This window comes from Aspergillus alliaceus (genome assembly GCF_009176365.1).
Source record: "Aspergillus alliaceus strain CBS 536.65 unplaced genomic scaffold BDW43scaffold_44, whole genome shotgun sequence".
In the NCBI taxonomy this organism is placed as follows: domain Eukaryota; kingdom Fungi; phylum Ascomycota; class Eurotiomycetes; order Eurotiales; family Aspergillaceae; genus Aspergillus; species Aspergillus alliaceus.
The window spans coordinates 191,421-214,122 of NW_022474727.1; the positions used below are offsets into that span (position 1 = coordinate 191,421).

Consider the following 22,702-nt stretch of genomic DNA (forward strand, 5'->3'; position numbering starts at 1 on the left):
TCAATTCACTTTAGATTAAAGCTGAGCCATAGTCGAAAATTGGGGTAAACAAAAAACATTAAGGGTCTCTTTGGAAAATTGCCTTCGAGCACCTGGTTTCACTATATAAGATAGCATCGATTGAGGGAAACAACTATCTGATCTCTTCCCTTTTCTTCCTTAACCTTCCAATCTTTATAGGAGTCACTCCCCCACACATATATCTCGGCCCTAAAGCAAAACGCCCTTATTTTGCTTCTTGTCCACGGTCAAGTTCTTCCAGACAGCAATGCACGGGAAGCCCAGAACGATCACCGCGGTAGTGGCAATGCAACTGTACTTTTGGCTGTCACCCCATGCATTATTAATGGCAATTCGTACTGCTGACCCCATAGGGTATTTCATCTGTTCGATATAGCCACCAACATAGATATCTACCCAATTGCTCAGCGCCTCGGCTGGAAGATTCTCCTGTAATCTCTGTGGGAAGACATTGGTATACACAGCGGAAGCAACAGCGTTTCCTGCAGCACCACCCAGACTGGCGAATAGCCCTAGGATGGAGAGCATCATGGGAACACCGTCATGGTCTGCAGCAGTCATCACCGCCATATCCTGTCCAATCACTAGCATACCGCCGGCAAAGGCAATGAAGATCTGACACATCACGATATATCCGATGTCGTCGTGCTGGCCACGGAAGTGGATCATCAGCCCGGAACCGAGGAGCATCAAGGGGAGACCGAAGTAGAGACACGCGTTCTTGAAGTGTTTGGTTTGGCGGATGTAGATACCGAACAGGGGCGCCCAGAAGCAGGACCCGATATTATAGATCTGGTTCATATATCCACCATTCGAGACGCTCAGATCATACACCACCATACAAAAGTTGAGGAAGTATAGATCCCATACGAAGTAACCCAGATTCAGTACCGCCGAAAGGAGGCAGGCCCCAAGTACCGTCCGCTGTTTGAGCAGGTCGTAGCGAATGAATTGCTTGTGGGCGAAGAATCGTTCCCAAGCAACGAAAACAAAGAAGGTGAAAAAGCCAATGACGAGCATTGCAATAAAGGTGGCAGATTTGTATTCCGCTCGTCCGTAGGTGGTCAAGCTGAAAGGAAGTAGGAGGAGAATAAATGCCGCCATTAAAAGGAGTCCGCCGACCACTAGGAATAAACCAGACCCAGGGTAAGCATATGGTGTCGGTGCGGAAAATGCCACTACACTCTCACTTACCGTCAAATTCATGGAAATAATGGATGATTGATTGGGTCCATGTGCGATTGCTCTGTTTGGGTACATAAAGACCCAACTTCTTCGCTTTGATTTCGTATAGCTTGAAGGTAATCGCAAGTGGCAATAGCACGACTGGGAAGATAATAGCAAATGCTCCATACGCCCAGCGCCATGTGGTCATGTTCAAGAAAGATTGAGCGGCCAATGGACCGGTGAACGCCGTGCAGATGAAGGGGGTACTCGAGAAGGCAAAGGCAAAGGCACGATTTCGAAGACCGGATGTGTCAGCCATGAAGACATCCAGGATAAGATAAATGGCGTTATAGCCAACCCAGTACAGCACATACCCGGCAGCATACCCGCTGGGTCCAGTACAGGAGGCTAGGATAATAATGCCCAAAAGAAAGACTCCCGTAAACACCAGCATTCCCTCCGTTCGGCCCCAGACGTTTAGGATCTTGGCAATGGGCAGCTTCATAACTCCTCCTACCACAGTGGCCAGGATCGCGGCGGTAGAAATCTCGGGGGCAGTCTTGAAATTGGCGTACGCATTAACGAGTACGTTGCTCCCGATCGAAGAGTGGAAAGCTAGCATGAAGAAACAAACCCAAATCCTAGGATACAATGATCATGATTAGCTAATCCTTCGCCTGTGATCCGATGGAGCTGAGGGTGAAAAAAAGGTGTAGGTGGTATACCAAGCATAGATCGCATATAGGGCGTTTTTGCTCCAGACAAGGGCCGCGGCCTCGGCCCTCTCGACTCCAGCCGCTCCATTCTGAGCAACTTCATTGGTGTCTCCTTGAGCTTCTTTCTCTTTCAAGGCCGGCAGACCGGGCTTAGGATCTGAGGCAGGTGTTGTGCTCACTGGACCCGATGATGGGTGCAGGGAGAGTTGAGTAAGATCGAGCGGAGTAGCCATGGCGGGCTTACTTCTAGATCCCTAAATATCACTAGAAGTCGTGACAAAAGGAACTGAAAAGATGATAGGAGAGTCGATCTTTGCTGAAAATCACAATTGAGGGTTACCAAGCCGTATGACACCTGTTAAGTAAAGTAAGGGAGACGCCGAGGTACTCTGTTACGAAAGTCTAAGAGAGAAAAATTCTCTTCTCAGCGGTATAACTCGGCTTGATCGGGATATAACGTTTCAGATGCGCTACGACCCGATGTGTGATCATGACTCGGGCAGACAGGGAGAACCATGGTGGCGACCCCCTGATTGATACTGTTGAAAGAGCAGGAATATCCTTTGGATCGTGCCGGAGAACCGCCCAAAACGGTCGTACGACTCTCACACTGCTTGATTACTTCAAACTTACCATTTTCCAGTCTCATACCATAAAAAGACATGAACCTGTATCGGTTGGTTACCCGTTTTTGGGAAGGAAACAGAGCAAAAACCCTGGCTCCCTTGGCGTTAAGCCTATCAGATGGTTAATCTAATCTGATAATCACATCTAAAGTGAGACACTGTTTTACGGCCAGCAATCAGATTGACTGGAACCCACTCACTAATGGGATTAGCGGTCCTTCGCCCGACACTTGGACTCTACAGGCATTTCCCGCCCCACTGCGGCCATTCTTTTCCCATGGCGCACCGTAACCTTAGCAGTGTCTCCCGGTTGGGGTTCCTCCTTCACGGCCTTGGCATGGCTTAGTGGCGGCAACACATCGGGCGTGTCAGCTCATTGCCGCAGTCTCGACGGAGTACGTAAAAGCGTAATATAATGGACATTCTCTGACCACTATAATCACGCAACCTTGCTCTATAAACTAGACTAGGAAGCAGAAAAAACAAAATCAATCCCTGTCTAGCGTCCCACAACGACAGTAGACGCTCATGATTGCATCCCATGCCATTCAGTCCGAATTTTCTAGCCGCTAACTTGGTCTTATCTTGCAACCCGGACCACTGCCGTAGCCATCTCTTTTAGCTGCAGTAGAAGTACGTAAAGTAATTCATGACTAAGTTTCATTTGTCGGCTTACTCCGTAGTGTTTTCCATCTGGTACCAGCCGGCAACGGCCTCATTGGATGATTTGCGGAACCATTTGATTGTGCGGCGCCTGATGCAGTTATTATAACGTGACTGGGAAGCAGTGCTCATATATTTGGCACTATAGAGGCTCGATCTCTGTCATATATATATGCTATATGTGGAAAAAGAAAGAAAAAAACAGACCTCGATTACAGGGCGCCAAACATGCAGGGCAACACCATTACCATTCCTCTTCAATTAGCTAAAGGCATCATTGACTGAGTCATAAATTGGTCAGTGGGTCCACACTATTGGGAAACATGGCAAACTATTGAAACGGTGTTCGCCAAGTAGTGGCATCTTGGAGTAAGTGACAAGAAGAAATTTCCTTCGCCATCCCCGGTGCTTGTTTCTCCGGGAGCTTTTCTTGGCTGTATCATGATGCTTGGCTCTCCTTGCAAATTTCATTCTGAAAAATACAAAAAGGCGAGGCGATGAAAAGAGGCATATCTCATAGAACCGGCTGATCCTCGTGCATTTTCCTTTCTTGATCCCTTCACCCCCACCTTTTTGGTTTCAATTTATTATATTTCTTACTTTCCGCTAGCCCCTCTCATTAATGGCTGAAGGAGGGAAAAGGGTGACTGCTCCCGTTGGGGGGCAATGAAAGAATTGAGCGAAAGGATCTGACTGGTTCGGCGTAGTGATCGTGATAAATAGAAAAGGCGTAAGCTTTCTTCAGTAGGGGATAGAGGTGAAGCTCATTCCGATATTCTTGTGAACACAGACCAAAATACCCGCGACTCCCATAACATCCATGGGTGCGTCTACGATGCTATCTAAGCTCCAACACTGGGAGCGCCTCGTGCGGTCGTCGAATGAGCCGGGGAATGTTCAACCTCCGACCACTTTACTTCCGGTGCAACCCCGCGAACCCGTGAATGAGGCAGCTACCAGTCATGACAGTTATGATATAGGCCAATTAAAGAATCTAACAAACGAGAACGACCTTGATTCTGTTATTGAGGGCTACGCGCGGGGGATTATGGCCGTGACCGGCCAAAAAGATATTGCGTTCTGGATCACTACTCGCCCAGAAGTATGGGAAATTGACAGGCTAGTCATTGTAGCACAAGGGTCAGCAGACAGCCCAAATCTGAAGTGGGACGCCTTTGTTACCCCAGTTCGAGACCACAAGGAATGCCCAGAAGCAGTGGAGTTCGCGCTCTGCCTCGTGCATGGGGCCAACATGCAGGCGGATTTAGCGGGATTTGTAAGTAGAGTCTATGCAGACGCATAATTGATCAATATTTGACAATGGCTGACTCTCAATGCGACTGTATACAGATTCGATTGGCATTATGTATTGATATCCAATCTTCGACGGCCAGTTTTGTTTACCAAGCAACGGGGGAACGGCTGACGAACATCCGAGAAATTGGGCGGCGGCTGGAGTCATATTTATCAGGAAGTGAAAGCCGAGAGGATGGTGTTCAATTCTGGAGAAGCAATCTCCAGCAATTTGTCGGTATCTGTGAAAGACAGTTCCCAACACTGTCCTGCGTGCGCATGGCACAGACGACTGAAGATGCGCCAACAGTGTCGCAAACCCTCTCATTGGGGACATCCTGGGAAGAGCTTCACAGTCTGACAGCGAAACTTCAGCTACAGTCAATTGGCACGCTGATTCGTGCTTCATTCGCATATATTCTGTCAGAATATCTTGAATCTGACCGGGTTATACTGGGTGAAATGAACTCAGGAGATAGCACATCCGCCCTCTCAAACTCCAGGACACCACTACCAATCCTCATCTCGCCTCAGGATACAGCGGAAGACCTTTTGCGGAAGATTGATAACTTCGTTACGCTCTCAGCGACAGTGGCTACCGCACCAGAAGAGCTGGTTCGAGATATCCTGCGATGCCCTCCGTGCCAGGCTCCATTCCATGCACTCTTTACCGATCATGTAAACGTGTGCTGTGATGAGGTTGTGCGGACAGATTTACGATATCCACAATCTGAAGCCACGAAGCCCCCCATTTCATTACGCGTTGAGCATTCGGAGGGTACCCTGTCCTGCATTCTTTCAGCCAGGACCGGTTTGATGGACAATGTGCACCTAGAACTAGTGCTTCGACAGATCGACGCGATGGTCACTGCGATAGTTAGTAACCACACAGAACTAATCATTGGCCTAACTCGAGTATTCCCTGATAGCCTTCTTTCCTCATATACACCGGTGGTGAGTGAACAGTTAAAGCAAGCACCGAAACTACCACCATCTTACTGGGTTGATCACTGGGCTACGTCGAACCCGAGCTGGCCAGCCTTGGAGGTCATTGAGTCGATTAGTGAGAATGGAATTCAGTCTCAAAGGTGGACATACGGAGAGCTGTCGCAGACCTCTGACCGGCTATCTACTTGGCTGGTCAGTCGGGGCTGGTGTAATAGCATGATTGGGGTTTGCCTTGGCCGCTCGTTCATTGCGTATGCCTTGGTGCTAGCGATTTGGAAGAGTGGCAATTGTTATATACCCATCGCAGAAGATCTTCCTGAAGCGCGCCGTGTGCTTCTGCTTAGTGACAGCGGTGCTACGGCCTTGTTTACGGACAAGGATTTTTTGGGCAACGTAGTCCCCCCAGAGGGCTGCGAAGTGATCGATATTAATAGCCCCCAGCTCCACGACGAACTGGACGCCATCGAGGACATAGCTGTGGTTGATGCAACATCGTCAGACAATTGTTACCTTCTCTACACATCCGGATCTACCGGGCTGCCTAAAGGAGTCTTGGTCAGTCGTGGAAACCTCTCCGCCTTCACAGAGGCTCAGTCCGAATATATCTGTCGGGATGTGCCGGACACGCGGAAACTGGGAGGGGTAGGGAGTTATTTGGCGCACGCCAGTCGAGCATTTGATGTACATATATGTGAGATGGTGCTGGGGTGGCGGCATGGGCTTCGTCTAGTGACCGCGCCCCGGACTATGCTGCTCGATAACTTGAACTTCGTGCTCACCCGATGCCGCATATCCCACGCCGGATTTGTGCCATCACTCCTCGAGCACACTGGGATTAGTGCGGAGGAGTTGCCCGATCTTCGATACCTGGGCGTTGGTGGTGAGAAAATCTCCGAGACGATTATTGAACGTTTTGTTGGAAAACCCACGATTGCTCTGGTAAATGCATACGGGCCAACAGAGGCCACAATAGGGATAACTAGCCACACAGTGACTCCCTCCTCGACTGTCCGCAACATTGGGTCAGCCGTGGGCAATATTACATTGCACGTCCTTGAGCCGGAAACCAACGATTATGTGAAGCGAGGCCAGGCAGGCGAGCTTTGTGTGACGGGAGATCTTGTCGCGAAAGGCTACCACCGGAGACCTGATGCCAAAGGATTTACCGAATTTCACGGGCAGCAGATGTATCGGACTGGAGATATTGTGCGCCTGATGGCCAACAATTGCGTTGAATATCTTGGCAGGCGAGACAGCCAAGCGAAGGTCCGTGGCCAGCGCCTGGAACTTGAAGAGGTCTCCATTGCAGTTCGAAGATGTGCTGACAGTCCAGTCAATGTCACGTCAATAGTGACTCCCTCGCCGATCACGAAGCGGTCTCAGTTGGTTACCTTCATCAGCCCTGCCAGTGATCGACTAGTAAGCACCACCGCACAACCGACATTTGTGAAGGATCTATACCAGGAATGGGTGCCGCAAATCTTGGAGCGTTGCTGTCAACAGCTGCCAGTCTACATGGTCCCGAGTGTTCTGCTTCCTGTCAGCTTTATACCAATTCAGATATCAGGCAAAGCGGACAACCGCCGCCTGGTGGCTCTGTATGAAAGTATACCTGCGTCAGAACTCCTGCACGAGACAAGGCGGTCTCCAGTTACAGACCCTGGGCAAAGCTTGGAGCCGGGCGAAGCAATCCTGACGACGGAGGAACAGCAAATCCGTGATATTATTTGTGCAGTAGCATCGGCAGATGGTAGCACTGTCACTAAGGCAACATGCATATTCCAGCTGGGAATTGACAGCCTCAGCTCCTTGAGTGTGGCAGCCCAGATGCGCAAAGCTGGTTATATCTGTTCCGCAGCAGACATTCTCCGCAACGATACGATCGTGCAATTGGCATCTTTACCCAGGCATCTTGATAGCTCAGACCAGAGCGATGAATCCGATGCTATGCAGCTACTAGAGACCCTTGACCAAAACTTCCGACGAATGCAGAAGCCCATCCCGAACGCATCAATTGCCGTAGTCCGACCGTGTCTCCCTCTTCAGGAAAGCCTCGTCTCTAGATCCGTGGATAATGCGATAGCCCTGTACGTTAATCATATGATGTTCCGGCTGGGACCTTCTGCAACACTTGAGGGGCTGAGATCGGCATTTGAGGACTTAATCCACGAGAATGAAATCTTCCGCACATGCTTCCACGTTATGAATAAGAGCGTCGTGCAGGTCGTGTTGAAACCTCGAGCGGCTCAGATGCCCTGGGAATCGGTGGCTGTTTCGGATGAACAAGCTGCGCAGGACTATTTCACTAAATGTCAAGCAGAAGTCGCATCTAAGATTGTTGCTAACATAGAAAGACATCCTCCACTTCATATCCTCGCTGCTTCATCTACCGGGAACAACCCCTCGGGGTGGCTGATGCTGTCCATCCACCATTCTATCTTCGACGGTGCCAGCGTGGGCCTCCTCCTTAACCGTCTTTACCACCATTATACTGGGGAGACATCTATGCACACCATAAATCTCACTCCCCTTTACCGGCACTTCGTGACTGCTGCCGAGACAGAAGCTGAACAATACTGGACTAGCTACCTCTCCGGGTGCCGTCCTACCATCGTTCCTACAGAGAGCTTGATCGATAGTTCATATAGTATAATCACGGAGAAACTACCGTGGAAACTATCTGCATTATCAGGCCTTGCTTCTGGATTATCAACAACAGTATCCTTACTCTTGGAAACGATCTGGGCAATTGCATTGGCTCAGTGTTTAGGTCAACCTGACGTTATGTTTGGCCGGATTCTGAACGGCCGAGGCATACCAGTGGACTCTGTAGAGGCAATGCTTATCCCACTCGTAACTACGGTCCCTGCTCGAATTCGCCTTTCATCTAGCACCCAAAGCCTCATTGAGCTCATAAAAACACATACTCGAGATAGCCTGGGGTCCTTGCCTTACCAACACACTGCGCTCCGTGCTATCCAAAGATATGTTCAAGCTCCAGGCCCATTATTCAATTCTATGTTCTCTTACCTCGTTATTGGTCCACTATCACCAGCCGAAAGCTTGCTAGAAGAAATGGACAGCGTGATGGAGGTGGATTACCCCCTCGCACTAGAGATCAGGGCTGAAACCGAGGCAGACGCTATCACTTTCCGGTTGAGGACTGCTAGCGATCCTTCCTTAGCTCAAGGCGTCCGCGCTATCATTAACACCATGACGATTCTGCTGCACAGCCTGACATCTAATGGGGACGCAGTCGTCAGTGGGCCGGGCTTAGTTCAACCGCAAGTGCGAGAGCTGGCAAAATGGGACGAAAGCCAGTGGACTGGTGGTGAAATTGGAATCCGTGACATCGTATCCAAGACAACCGGGCTGTCCGAATCTCAAATCTCGAAGAATAGCTCTTTCTTTGCCTTAGGAATTGATTCCGTGATCTCCATTCGGCTTGCTCGATCCTTACAAGAACGAGGTTTCAAAGCGTCTTCTAGCGATATCTTGAAATATCCATCTATTGGTGCCCTCCATCATCACTTGCAGAACACTGCTACAGTAGCTTCTAAGCCAGAAGAGGAGGAGACAAGGTTGGACCCGAACACAAAGATTGAACTCTTCCACGCAGATGACTCAATTATTGAAATTTATCGTTGCACGTCATTGCAGACAGCCATGATAGGCCAGTGCTTAAGCTCGAAAGGCAAAGACTATGTCTACCACCACGTTGTCACTCTCGATAACTCTGTCGACCTTAACCGACTGGCTACTGCATGGCAACAGCTTGTTGGACAAGTTGATATCCTGCGAACCTCGTTCCACAGACCCGAATCAAGCCATGAATTCTTGGCCGCAGTCCACCAGTACCCGTTAGTGCAATGGTCCTATAGGCTGGAGGAAGAATCGTTCTCCAAGGCCATCGAACAAATATTCCACCAGGCAGGGTATCCGGAAATAGAAGGATTCCAAAGGCCACCGTGGAATGTCACCATTCTTTCTCAGGGCTCCCATCGGGCAATGGTCGTGACAATGCATCACTGCCTCTACGATGGAGTTTCTCTACCCCTTCTGTTTTCTTGTCTAGAGGAGATCTATCTAGGAACACAAGTCACTGTCGGGTCATTTGCATCTGCTGCCCGCGCGATTGCAAGCATACAGGAAACATCCGTCCCATTCTGGGCCAAGACCGTTTCAGGCTACCGATATTCTGGGCTTCCAGTTTCACCAGACTCTGTAATAGGATCTCATGCACAATGGGCAGAGGTGAAGGTGGAGTGTCCAATCGCTACCTTGCAACGCCAATGCGGCTCCCTGGAAGTTACATTACAGACCGTCGCCTTGCTCGCATTTGGAAGGTCCCTGGCACTGTTGTTAGGCCAGCGAGACGTGGTATTTGGTCATGTCGTTTCTGGGCGTGCCCTGGATACTGGTTCCACTGGATTTATCATCGGACCCCTATTGAACACTGTGCCATTCCGCCTGACACTCGATCCAATCCTCCAGAATACCCGTTCGGTTTTGCAGCATATCCAACGCTTCTGTGCGGACGCGCTACACCATCAGCATGCATCATTGGGTCTAATCCAGAATAGCTGGCGCTTAGCCAGTCAAAATGCCAGTCCTTCGCTGTTCGATGCACTTTTCTCCTTCAACAAGGCAGAAGGCCCGGTCGGCACACCCTTATTCCAGCCGTACCTGTCTGGGCGCGTGCTGGAGTCTCCTCATTATAGGCTGAATGTGGAATTTGAGCAGAAGCCAGACGCCCTTGTAATACGCGCGTCCTGTCGAGATATTCTAGCTGGGAAGGGTGAGCTCGAGAACTGGCTACAAACGCTCGCTCTTAGCCTGGTCGACATAGTCTCGTCTCCGGACGCTCCAGTACTGAGATTTCCTTCCGAGCTTAGTGCCCTGCCACTATTTGCTTGTCATCCGCAAGGCGCAAATGGAAAGGCTGCTGGAATACCGGCGTCAGAGGAGCATGTAGGTGCCATCAAAGACATACTTGCAAGAGTTACAGGAACGCCGGCCGACCAGATCCAAGAGAATAGCAGTATATTCACTCTCGGTGTTGACTCTATTCTAGCGATAGACATCAGTGCAAAATGCCGAAATGCCCAGCTAAAGCTATCAGTTAGTGACATTCTCCAAGGAAGGACCGTTGAGGGCATCGCAAGACTTGCTGCCAAAAGCCCCGTCATCTCTTCCAACCCCACAAAGCCTATTACTGCTGGAAAGTCTCTCATTAGCTCAGAAGTAAGGGAAAAGGCACTGGCTGCCTTGTCCTTAACTGAAGGGGATGTTGACGCTGCGCTACCTTGCCTAAGTGGTCAGCTTTTCTACATCTCGCGTTGGCTCCAGAGTGGCCGACGACTGTGGGAATTTACATTTGCTTTCCAAAGCCGCGTTCGACTTGATCAAAGACAGCTCCAGATCGCCTGGACTCAGCTCAAACAGAGACATAGTATTCTTCGCACATCATTTGCAGCCGTGTCTGCGGATGAAATTGTGCAGGTAGTATCCAAATCCTCCAAGACGAGTGGAGAGATCCAAGTCGACAGCGACCCATCTGCAGAAAATCTCCAGCTGTTTGTACAATATCTGGTCTATCAGCTTTCTGGAAATCCATCTACACTTTTGACACCTCCTGCAAGGCTCCGCTTGGTGCAACACCGCGACGCCGACATTCTTCTACTCACCCTTCATCATGCCTTGTACGACGGTTGGTCAATCCCAATCCTGATAAGAGATCTCGAAGCGTTATATCTGAAGGTATCCCTGCCCGCTCCAGCTGACTTCAGCTCGTTTGTTCGTCAGGCCCAGCGGACACCGGATGAAAAACACTACAAAGCATATTGGGAACCTGCTCTCAGCATGGGCCAGTCCACAATCTTAGGATCGAGCGCGTCTAATACTCAGGACTTCCAACATCTCAAATCATCTCAATCCCTGTATCCCCAAGAGCTCAGTGAAGTCGAGTGTTTATGTAACCGCAAAGGCATGTCCATGCCCACGCTTATCCTTTTGGCAGTGAGCCGCAGTCTGGCGCGAATCGCAGGTGTCACCCATCCTACATTCGGCCTCTTCCATTCGGGGCGTTCAAATGAGTTTGCCAACATACACAACTTGGCTGGTCCCACGGTGAACATGTTGCCTTTCGTTGTTCAGGACCCCCTCTTAGGCTCCGTAACCTCTTGTGCTCAGGCTATTCAGCACGACCTCGGCCAACGTGCTCTCTTTGACCAGACGGATTTACGACACCTCCTCCATATGATGAAGATATCTGGCTACGACCTTCAGTTTAATGTCCTGGTGAACATCGTCTGGGGGAGACTGAGGGATGGGTCTTTTCAAGACTCCGTGGATCCCCTATTAACGCCTGTTCCGATCGATGGTAGTGGCGATCTCGTTAAGGAGTCACCATCTGTTGAGAACACCTCTGTTGATGAGTTGAATTGCCACGAGCTGCCATGTCGTAGTAACCTACTACTCGATGCGAGTTACAGCGAGGCAGATGATGCGTTGCTATTGAAGATTGACTATACACCGGATTTGATATCGTCACGGGAAGTTCAGGACCTTCTGGATAGTATTGGAAAGGAGATTGATCAGGTTATTCGGGATCTCTGATCCCTAAGATGAAGTCTTTTAGCGATCTGCCTTTGCGTAAATGCTCCCAAGGTAGCTTTAGTCGTACAAGGCATTATTAGGTATATTTTTTGTCAATCCAAACGAGTATATATTAACAGTAGATCATTTGATTGAATTGGCACTGTCAAATATGGCAACTCTAACCGACCTCTCCCACGTACTACCCTCGTCATCAGAGATAGTCGCCGTGGAATAGCCCACCTTTTCCTTGCTGTCCGATGTGTAACTGCCACCGTGTCTGCTACCGATACAGATCCCGGCTTCCCTCTGGAGACCTCGAAGTTGGGCTTCGAGAACCCTCCTGCCAAGCTTGCCAACTTGTAATTCACCGATCCTCCTGGAGACATAAATACATGCGGCTCCGCCATGAAATTCATATAGCCTTCGATTGCCGTATACGTCATCAGTGGAACAGTCCCACCAATCCACGATGCCGTCATCATTGGTGTCCCAGCTCGTCGTCCGGGTAGAGGTTGGAAGATGCCCAAGGCCACCCGCGTCGGCCTCATTGTCGATCAGGCATGGCTTCCTGGTCTTCGAGCCATGGTATGTATAGGTTCCTTTCAAAGTAACTCCGGCACTTGAACAGCCCACCATGGAATAGCGATCGAGGATGCAGTAGCTTGAGCCTGCCATGCCTATGCCATCGATCGACTCATTCGAGCTGGTTCCCGGTCTGACGCGAACATGCCTAACGATCTTATCGAACGCCCCGGAGACCTTGCCTGGCGCGGTTTGGCCGGCTACAGTCACGTAACCGTCACTCACGGTTAAGCGCGACTTGGTAGTGATAGATAGTCCCTCTTACATCAAATACCACGATCCGAGGACCTGTTGGGCCATCAGCGCATAACGCAACGTTCCTGGCTCCTCGCTGTCTTCCAGGCGGGTGACCTTGATAACCTTTCCGCCTCGACCACCTCGGGCAAAATTGCCTGTCTGGCGTTATAATGCAATTTGGCATCTAGGTGAGTCTCGGACTCCTATCTGACTCAGATAGGTTGGTATTGCTGCGTGCCCAACCTTGAGCTGATAGTATCGACGAGCGAGCTGCCCCATTGCATATTCAAAGCTTCGGCCTAGGTGCCACTATTATAAAACCTAGATATAAGCTACTGCTAATGGCGACACACCTTAAGCTAATATACATTTATAAAGCACCTATATTAACCGACCAGCGCGTCTGTCTTGTCAAGCCAGTATTAATGATTCCTGATGCTAGGCATTTTCAGAGCTCCGGCCTAGTGCCATGATTGTAAAGCGTAGATATAAGCTACTGCTATTAGTTGGAGCTGGGCATTTTCAGGATGCCGGCCTAGGTGCCATGATTATAAAGCATAGATATAGGTCTCTGCTATCAGCTTAATCCTCTTTCTGATATTTCTCATTAATCTGCTGCCGCCCACCTAACTACTAGGTTGAATAGTAGCTAGCCTTCCGGCTGTTCATATCGGCATCCCAGCCTACCTATAAGCCGTCATGGCCTTTCTTCTATAAGAGACTAACCAGTAGCATGCAGCTACCCAGGGTGTCCTGATCGGACAGTTTTAAAATCATTTCCCGAATTGGTGCTAGCTTAGACATAAGCTATATAGCATATATTTTACATCCCTTGCATGGATTATGTTAACAATGCCCGATGCTAGGCATTTTCAGAGCTTCGGCCTAGGCGCCATGCTTATAAAAGCCTAGATATAAGCTGCTGCTATTAGGTGGAGCTTGGAAAATTTCAGTGTCCCGGCCTAGATACCATGATTATAAAATCTAGATATAGACCTCTGCTAACAGCGTGATCCTCATTCTGATGTTTCTCATTAGCATACTGCTACTTACCTACACTATCAGTGGCCAATTGACAGCTAGGACCGCAGCAGCCCAGGTTGGCATCCCAGCCATCCGGCCCTTAATTACAGGTAGGGGATACTAATCAAATCATGTAAATCTAGGTAAAGTTTACCTCAGCGCAACAGGATCTAGTGAGGTGATTGGCGTCTACCAAGGCCAAAACAACTTGTTCTCGTAATCCAACCAGTGTCTATGGATTATTATAAGGTAAAGAAAATTGATAATTATACGTAGACCGAGAGCCTAATATTTAATTGCAGTACCTGACCTTCGACATGGTTCGTGCAATAATCCCTTACCTCGCTGACTCGATTAAGGCGCAGCCTCTGACACATCCAGCATGCAAGGAGGAATGGTTTATGCGTTACCTGAAGAAATGTTTACACCGTGCATGAGGGCAGACACTCCCTGCACCCGACCGAGAATGTTTCCTACTTCTTATGCCTTGCCGCAACAGTCTGTTTCGAAAGCTTACTCGAGACTTGGAAGCAATTTCTAAGTCAGGACTGCATGGCCTTCGCGATAGACGTCGCAAAACACTGCATTCTGTAAAGTAAAAACACTGTCCACAGGGTGCTCTGTAACACGAATGATGTACTGATGCAAAGGGGTCGTTAATGCCGAGGTTGTACAAATCTTGTCTCACAGCGACGTGGAAAATCGTAGATCCACCCACCCTCAGATCTATCTCTCTCACCCGACTATTACGTGCTACTGATCAAAGGCCGATGACACAGGAGTGTGGGATTCTAGCAGCTAGACAACACCACAAAATACTATGCAAGGGCTGAATGTAGGGCTAAATGGTAGCTGGCTGATTTCGAGCAGTTGGGACAATATTCTACTAGGTGTCTTCTTCAAGAACGACCATAGCCTTATTTGCATCGATTCCTGTACGATGCATACCCTCAAGAAGTGGGAAAGAGAGAATTGATCACAAAGTAGATTCGACCCATTGACCAGACGTCCAGAGAAAGGGTTTTGACGTGGATCAATGGCCTACGGATCTTCATGGACTGGTGATGGCCAGGGCCTATTTAGGTACCCCGGTTGCTAGACATAAATGTCTATAGTTATCAAAGATTGAAAGAGCAGATCAGCGCCAAAGAATAACCGTCTGTCCTGGACATTCAAAGACAGCTTCCTTCAATCATGGCCGTTAGTACCAGACAACTCGTTGACAAGGATTCCGCCGCCAGTCAATGTCAGAAGGTCCTGGCATGTATCGAGGAGTACCGAACAACAGAAGTGCTGTTGAATCAGTAACAAATCTGGCCAGTACATGACTACGCCGCGGTCAAAAGTAATGACAACGGGGACAGTTATTAGGCCTATGGACGCTCTGTAAGACCCTATAATACTGTATAATCTGAAGCATCGTATATTTATATAACGTATATATATTCATTGATTTCTTGACCCTTATACACAAGAAGCCGTAATTCCTGCGAGAGACAGGCTACCAGAATCCTGGAGGCCCGAACTATGGGCCCGCCTCAGTATGCCCACAAGACAACCCGTACGACCTGGGAATGGCTATCTCTCAATTTGTCGGCGCTTGACCGGTTTAATACATTCAGGGAAGGTAATCGGGCTAGTCGCTTACACTGGGCGGAGAGGTTTCCAGTTCAGGAACGACTAAATGGAGCAGTGGCTAACGGGTTTCCACCACTGGTAGGCATCGCCGGAGGCCGTGGTCATGACTTGCTCGGGTTCAAAAGGAGGTTCCTCCATGCGCCTGGAGTTCTGGCGCTTTTGGGGGGGGGGAACTACCCGTTATGATTGATGATATCTTCCATCTCGATGGGAGCCTCAAGCGAGGCAAGCATGATTTGTTCCAGCCACAGCCTATCAAAGGTGTGCTCCACCGTCCCCTTCATCATCCATAGACCCCGTAACCGTGGGCACAGGCGCTCGTGCGTACTACAGGAATCTCATCATGCACGACTGGTCGGACGAAAACTGCAAGATCATCCTAGGGCATGTGACGGCTGCTACGGAGAAGGGGTACCCCAAACTCTTGATTGAGGACAACATCTTTTTGACAAACACGCTGAAGAGCTGGAGACTTTTCATGACCTGATCGTGATAGTATGATGCCCAGGAAACGAAAATACTAGTCAGAGATAGACACAGCCTTTAGACTATGTCTAGCTGAAGATCCAGAATTTCTGGTTGCTCGATGGGTTTGGTACCGGGATTGTAGAGGCAGCGCTCAAAAGATAACCGAAGGGTCTAACTCACAATGAGAGTTTGTTGCGAGTCGATATAGCTGAGAGAAGCTCCCTGGTACGCATTAGTTGGTGCAGTGCGCTGATGAGATGGCCTGGCAACGCTGTTTGGATGTGGCTTTGGTCAGATATGTGAACGGGTGCTCTAGAGTTGTGGTCGTCTTGCTGATTCAACATCATGTAAGTCTAAATGGATTGATTTTATCTGGATTTGTGAAAGAGAGTAACCTTACTATGGCCACTTCACATAGATATCCTTTGCAGCAACAAGCCTAGTGGGACCAAATTTAATTCCCTCTCTGCGCACCTGAAGAGTTTCTTGGGAACCGATAGTATTGTCTCTTTCAAAAATAAAAATAAAAATAAAATAAAAAATAAAAAATAAAAAGTAAAAAAAATAAAAGCCGGCTTGATAAGAGTAAATCTCCTTTACACGGTCTAAAAATATACTGGAGCAACAGCGACGGATACCTTTCTAGACGTACCTTGGTCCATGTTTTGTCAAAGAGCCTTTTCAAATTAGCCATAAGTTGGTCACGCTTGTTTCATTCCTTTAGTTCGTATCTCAGTCTTCTAGATGTATTATTTGACCCACTCATGAGAAATTCACGGTTTCTAGTGGCTACTAAGCAGCATCATAGGAGTTCTACATTAGGGTTGGATAAAGTCTATTGTTGTAACAACTTGGCAAGCGAATACAACAACATGAGCATTCTATACAACAGGATTTACAAGTAACAGAGAGACTGCCTGGAAACCTTGCATGATTGGGATATAGCCTGCAGGAGAAGTGCTCATCGGCGCCCGTTCACTACTTATAGAGGTCAACCACCCTGTTGGTGCTACATAAAAACAGTTCCATTCAGGTAATCTAAGAGAAAGGAAAAGCAGCAAGGCAGGCTAGATTGCGTTGACACAAGACAATAAGTGCTTATTCTACGCATTAGGTTGTTTTTATTATGTAAGGGGCAATACTGGCCAGTTTCTCACAACTCTCAGTCAGCTCACGCTCGGGCTTCGATTCGGCAATCACTCCAGCCCCCGCTTGGATCCACTGGTGGTTGGAGTCCTGGAATACCGTGCGAAGGACAAGTGCCGCTTCCATAGTATGTGGGTCTTCCAGCATGAGAACGGCACCAGAGTAGAGTTCCCTGGGCCGTTGTTCGAGACGCTCGATAGCATCGATGGCCTCCTCCTTAGGAATCCCCGAGACCGTAATTGATGGGAATATAACATTCAGCGCATCCCACATGTCCTTTCCCAATGCAAGATATCCCGCCACACGTGAGCCTAGGTGCTGCACACTCCCGCGCGGGCGGACAGACATAAAATCCTCCACCGTGGCCGTGTCACAGAGTTGACGGATCTCGCCGATGGCTGCCTTGACAGAAGTGACATGTTCCACAATCTCCTTGCTGTCGGTTTCCAATTCCTTTCGTAGCCTTTCGACGTCGTTTTTGGTTCCCTCACACGAGCGCGTCCCAGCGAGAGGCTCGGTCTTCACAACCCCTTTATCCAGTGACATTACTAGCTCAGGGCAAAAGCCAGTGGCTTGGTATCCCGCGTGGTTGAGACAGAAGGTGCGGGAGGGGTTGTTAGACTGCCTGCCCCGAAGCAACGTTTCATGCATGTTCACTTGTTCCCGAAGGTCTACAGCTCGCGACGGGACCACTTTCAAATACTGATCTTTGCTGATTTCCGACAGTGCCTTCTGGACTCGAGGGATATATTCGCCCGCCGAGTCTGTCGTATCGATCGATTGACTCTGCTTGGGCGCCTCGAAGCCAGGCGCTTCCTTTATGGATGCGATTAAGGCTAGGACTTCATCGCTGTTGGACCCTATCACGGTAGTCTGGTTCCTTTGAAGGCAAACCTCATTGCGCGGAATCATCAAGGCCAGAAGCGGCCAGCGACCGGGTTTGTAGCTGTATCCACGGATGTGGGCGGCATAGTTGAAACCGACTTGGCCGAAGACTCTGCCGACCCCATTCCAGTGCTTGGCCAGGAATTCCCTGGCAATGTCGGGCAGTGAATGCTCCACGGGATAGCGCGTCTCTTTCTTCTCGAGAGTGACAGTGGCATTCTGCCCCCGGGGGTCAACCACAAGGGACATGGATGCACCAAGGCCAATATACCAGCAATCCTCACGTTCGTACGCATAGTATTCATCGTCCTTGTATTTCTCGAGCAAAGATGCCACAACATTGAGTCCGTCAGGGTGTCCAGGCGTGAGGGTGATGGATGCTTCAATACGTGCCATGGCTCTCTCCCCTTTAATCCCGTTTCTTAGCGAACTTAGTGTGATTTTCTTCACTTGATGACCTCTTGGTCTCCAGAACTTAGGGCTAGTGTTGTGATGCAGAGGTAGACAAATACAATTATCAAAGAAAAGTCTTTGAAGATTGAGTAGCTTTCATGAAACTGGGATTCGGGCAGAGTTAGACACTACTTATAGGGCGCCCTCTCAAGACCCCGTAACTTATAGAAGATGTAATCTGAATTGAGTTTACCAATAAAATGCTCTCCAAAACAAGCAGGTCGCAAATGAATCATGGGGCCTTGATGGTCGATGCTGAAGCGACCATAGTCTTGTCTGACGTTGAGGGAGAAAATAAGTTCTAGTACCTACCCATTGATCATTACACGTATACATGCACCTATCCTAGACGGTATAAGGCTACGATGCATATTGGACTGCAGATAATGCACAGACATTTAATAAAGTTATGTACATGCTAAAATATGAAGGAACAGATAATAGGTTGTATGGTATGCTATGGTATAGCTGAACATGAGTGATTTAAAGCCGCCCCTTCTGCATGTCATTCGACGGTTGATCGTTTCCCTGTGTTGGAACCATACCTCGCCTCTGTGCTCGTCATCGTAATCTACGGTAACAGGATTCTAATCACCATTGTGTGGATATATCTCTCACTCGAATGGCGATTTGCACGGCTTGCAACTGGTCAAGCGGATGTCAGATTCCATCTCTGGCATGCTTACACGTCAGTCCTATATGCAGCATCAGACTGCTGTGTACTTGCCAAGCTAGCTCGGAGGGTTAATTTGCAAAACGATTGAACCAAGACAGCGGCCTACATTGCTATGTAGATATCGTTTGTGCAGAGGAGTGGACCTGTGGTGGCAAAGCACGTTGACATTCAGTCTGGTGGAATACAGCAGAATCCGTAGTTCTACGCGTAGAGGGAAGTCAACATGTTTAATAGGGCGAATCTTGTCTCTATACACTCTGAGAAGGATTTGCACTATTGACTCGAACTTTTATGAATACACAGTTCGTCATGATGTGTAAGGATTATGGATTCTTAGCAAGCGTGCGGCCAAAACTAAATGCTCCCTCCAGCAATGACTGTCAATTGACTTAGGGGTGATATTAAACCTTGGCTACTTACTTCACATAGCATTTAGCTCCCACTCCACCAACTATAATTCTGATAGAAAGGATTGAACCTTTGTTACACCATTCTGAAGAATGAAAGTTAAAAAAGCTACTGACTCCCTTAGTGGCTTCCTCTCCTGTTTTTGTTATCTTTTCTTTTCTTTTTTCCAACTCCATTCCTGGCTTTGACAATATTGAAACCTTACCTACAAAGTACTATGGCTCCGACAGATGACTACGTGCTTGGCAAGTCTCTGTCTGATTCTGTCCGGGGGGTGGCATTATTAAGTTGACCTTCATCAATACCCACAAGCTTACGAGGGACATTTTTCATATTATCTAGTCTAGACGCTCAGCACCTGCTATGGAAACTTCACACCGGATACACTTTGCACCCGTAGATACTAGTAGTGGGGGATATGAAGGTAGCTGATGTTGGCACCGGCACAGGGTAAAGCACTTAACTATCCGGTCAATCCACCGAAGCTAATGAGAAGCAGGACTTAGGTTCTAGATCTGGCAAAAGAGCTTCCCCAAACATCTCAACTCCACGGGTTTGATATCTCGGATGATCAGTTCCCCTTGCGGAGACTTTGGCCACACAATGTTACCCTACGGACCCTGAGCTCCTTGGAGGACCCACCGCCACCACTGGCTGGGCAGTACGATGTAGTACACATCCAAATGTGGGCAAGCACTATAAAGGCTGGAGATGTTGAGCCCTTAATCTCGCATGTTGTCAAGTTGTTGAGTCAGTAGACCTATAGCCTGCAGGTCCAGCGTTTTGATTTCTTACTGGCAAGTAGAGCCTGGTGGATATATCCAATGGGAAGAGGCAGACTTAGTGCATCCGGTCATTAAAGGTGCCAAGGCTCAAAAGTTTGGGGAGAAGGTGCCAGTCTTGTTTCGGAAAGTTGGCCTGGACTATAGGTAAGTGGCATTGGCCTCATGCCAGGCGCATTCCTTGTACTCTAATCACGGATTATACGGCTGGGCATCGGACATCCATAACCGCTTGCAGCAGGCCATTCTTACTATATTGTCATCGAAAAGGGACAACTTTCAATCTTTTCTCGCCCAGAAGTGTACTGAAACATATTTGCTAGCCCTTGCAGAGATATTTCGTGGTATCCGAACGACCTGTGTGGAAGACCTCTTACCATTGCTGAGCGAGTGCGAGACGGAGCTGCAAGAGCTTTGTGCACTGCGTAACAAGGAAATGGTGTACAACTGGTCCCCCATTAAGGTGCTTGCCCAGAAGGGAGAATGAGGGCTTGATTGGCCAACTTAATCATCTTGTCACGAAGCCTGACCTTCGAATAAAACCGCAAGGAAGAAATCTAAATTACAGGGTGAAGCCTGGAAAGGCTTAGCAAAGGCAGCAGGGGTTGCCAACGGTGCTAGCCTGTTTTATAGTTAGGTCTACGAAGTAGATGGATGCTTTTAGTACTACAAAGGAGAAACAGGTCTGTATGGATTGAGACCTTGCATAGAACCCCTAGAATGGAATCTTGATAGAGTAGATATAATATCATACCTATCAAACGATAATTCTCTCTCACTGTCCCACGAGGCCTCCGAGATAAAGTGTAGGTCTTTCGTTGGGCAGATGATCTGAAAACTGCAGGCATACATGTCCCGTGCAGTTGAAAAAGCCTGAAAGAGCTCATAGAATGCTGAATTCAACATTCTTCGCTTGTTTCTGACGCAAGCATCCATCGTCTAGGGTAGGCGTTAGTCACGGTTGTATAAACTGGGAGTCCAGCAGCATTGTACTTCCAAAGCAAGTTCTATTGCTCCTGTCAGCCATTACAAGTTTGTTGTATCTTGCACAGATAGTATGGTGAAGGCAATTGTCTCAGACAGGTTTGCCTTTTCCCACAGCAGGGTATCTCTAGTCCGATTGAATCAACTTGGCATATCCAGATCTGAAGTTCATTGTCGACCCATACATTGAACAAGGTATCGCTAAGTAAACTCAAAGGAGGTCAAAGCCTTGCCCCCACAACAAGGGTCGTCCAAGCCTTTCACAGCGTAGTGGAACAGCATCCAGACAGCCCAGTAATCATCTATACCCACCAGCTAGCCGATCTATATGGCTGGAGCAATTTTCAATCAGGTACGGTTCATCCGCCACGCCAACCCTATCTTCGCTGGAGCAACACTACACTCAATACAGTGGCCTCTCTGCTCAGTTGATGTCTAGCAGCTCACCGTGTAACACAAATAATGTCATTCTTTGTCTTTTGTGGAAACGATGTGAAATCTCTCATTGCAGCTCCAGCAGCATTGATGATAGGAATGATTCACGTTCCAGTGGATTCAGCGAGTCTGACGAGTGCAGATGAGCTACAATACATGGTACATATCGTTATGGTGCATGGCAAAGGGAATGGAGCCGCACCTCTATCCTGTCCCGAAATGCCAATGCCGAGGTAGGTAGATGAGGAAACTGAAAGCCACTTTGGCAAGAACATTAGTGAACAACCTATTGATGCTTTCGATCATGACCATTGACCCAGCTCGCTTAGGCGCTGAGCAGGGTCTGTATGCGACCATCAGGCCGGAAAAGATCCTTGATCAATGCATCATTGACTATGGAAAGGTAAACAACCTGCAGGACGGTCGAGAACTTACGATGAGCTACCCCGTTCCCTGATCATATATTGCTCCCTGGACCATAGTGTCGCGCTATCGTAGTATTTTTCCGAGAGGCCAGTTCGGGCGCACTCATTACGGACAGTCAGTCACATATTTCTGCTACAAAGAGATAGACTAATAGTTACAGTCTCGTACTCACTATTGGACGTTGTATATCAACGTCTATTCAACGAGGACACTGAACGTGCTCTAGGTAGTCGTCCACTTCACCTGCATACGCCGTTCAAGACCTTCGCTGAGACCTACTAATGGTCTCCGAAAAGGCCCAAAGGCTGAGGCCACTGTGAGGTTTCATATCGAGTATCTTCGATATCTGAGACAACATTATCATACTCTGTGGCCACGTGCGACGCATCATCTGCCGGTGCCACCAGAGCGCCAGAATGAGAATGACATGTTACGACTTTTGTTGTGCCATCCTTGGTCCGTCCCCGTGATAGATATCCCAGTCTAAGGGCACCAATTGTCCTCAAGGCATCCCTAACAATGCTC

General features: G+C 48.6%; 6 protein-coding genes across 6 annotated transcripts; 3 read left to right on the forward strand and 3 right to left on the reverse strand.

Moving 5' to 3' along the window:
• Nucleotides 1–210: 210 nt before the first annotated feature.
• Nucleotides 211–2,137, reverse strand: BDW43DRAFT_302557 (putative siderochrome-iron transporter; the record flags this gene model as incomplete). Its single annotated transcript, XM_032045260.1, has 3 exons — nt 211–1,145; nt 1,216–1,829; nt 1,914–2,137. 3 exons carry the CDS (start codon nt 2,135–2,137, stop codon nt 211–213), a joined length of 1,773 nt encoding a protein of 590 aa, XP_031897127.1.
• A 1,876-nt stretch (nt 2,138–4,013) lies between these two features.
• BDW43DRAFT_314166 (putative nonribosomal peptide synthase) lies at nt 4,014–12,052 on the forward strand (the record flags this gene model as incomplete). The annotated part of the gene is made up of 2 exons (XM_032047747.1): nt 4,014–4,469; nt 4,544–12,052. 2 exons carry the CDS (start codon nt 4,014–4,016, stop codon nt 12,050–12,052), a joined length of 7,965 nt encoding a protein of 2,654 aa, XP_031897128.1.
• A 123-nt stretch (nt 12,053–12,175) lies between these two features.
• BDW43DRAFT_314167 (uncharacterized protein) lies at nt 12,176–13,132 on the reverse strand (the record flags this gene model as incomplete). The annotated part of the gene is made up of 3 exons (XM_032047748.1): nt 12,176–12,836; nt 12,882–13,008; nt 13,066–13,132. The coding sequence occupies 3 exons, from the start codon at nt 13,130–13,132 to the stop codon at nt 12,176–12,178; spliced, it is 855 nt and encodes a 284-aa protein (XP_031897129.1).
• Nucleotides 13,133–17,092: 3,960 nt separating this feature from the next.
• On the reverse strand, nt 17,093–18,409 carry BDW43DRAFT_302559 (salicylate synthetase; the record flags this gene model as incomplete). The annotated part of the gene is made up of 1 exon (XM_032045261.1): nt 17,093–18,409. The coding sequence occupies one exon, from the start codon at nt 18,407–18,409 to the stop codon at nt 17,093–17,095; it is 1,317 nt and encodes a 438-aa protein (XP_031897130.1).
• A 1,358-nt stretch (nt 18,410–19,767) lies between these two features.
• Nucleotides 19,768–20,819, forward strand: BDW43DRAFT_302560 (class I SAM-dependent methyltransferase; the record flags this gene model as incomplete). The annotated part of the gene is made up of 4 exons (XM_032045262.1): nt 19,768–19,824; nt 20,057–20,300; nt 20,356–20,462; nt 20,505–20,819. The coding sequence occupies 4 exons, from the start codon at nt 19,768–19,770 to the stop codon at nt 20,817–20,819; spliced, it is 723 nt and encodes a 240-aa protein (XP_031897131.1).
• Nucleotides 20,820–22,055: 1,236 nt separating this feature from the next.
• Nucleotides 22,056–22,459, forward strand: BDW43DRAFT_314169 (uncharacterized protein; the record flags this gene model as incomplete). The annotated part of the gene is made up of 3 exons (XM_032047749.1): nt 22,056–22,154; nt 22,234–22,291; nt 22,338–22,459. The coding sequence occupies 3 exons, from the start codon at nt 22,056–22,058 to the stop codon at nt 22,457–22,459; spliced, it is 279 nt and encodes a 92-aa protein (XP_031897132.1).
• Between the last annotated feature and the right edge of the window lie 243 nt (nt 22,460–22,702).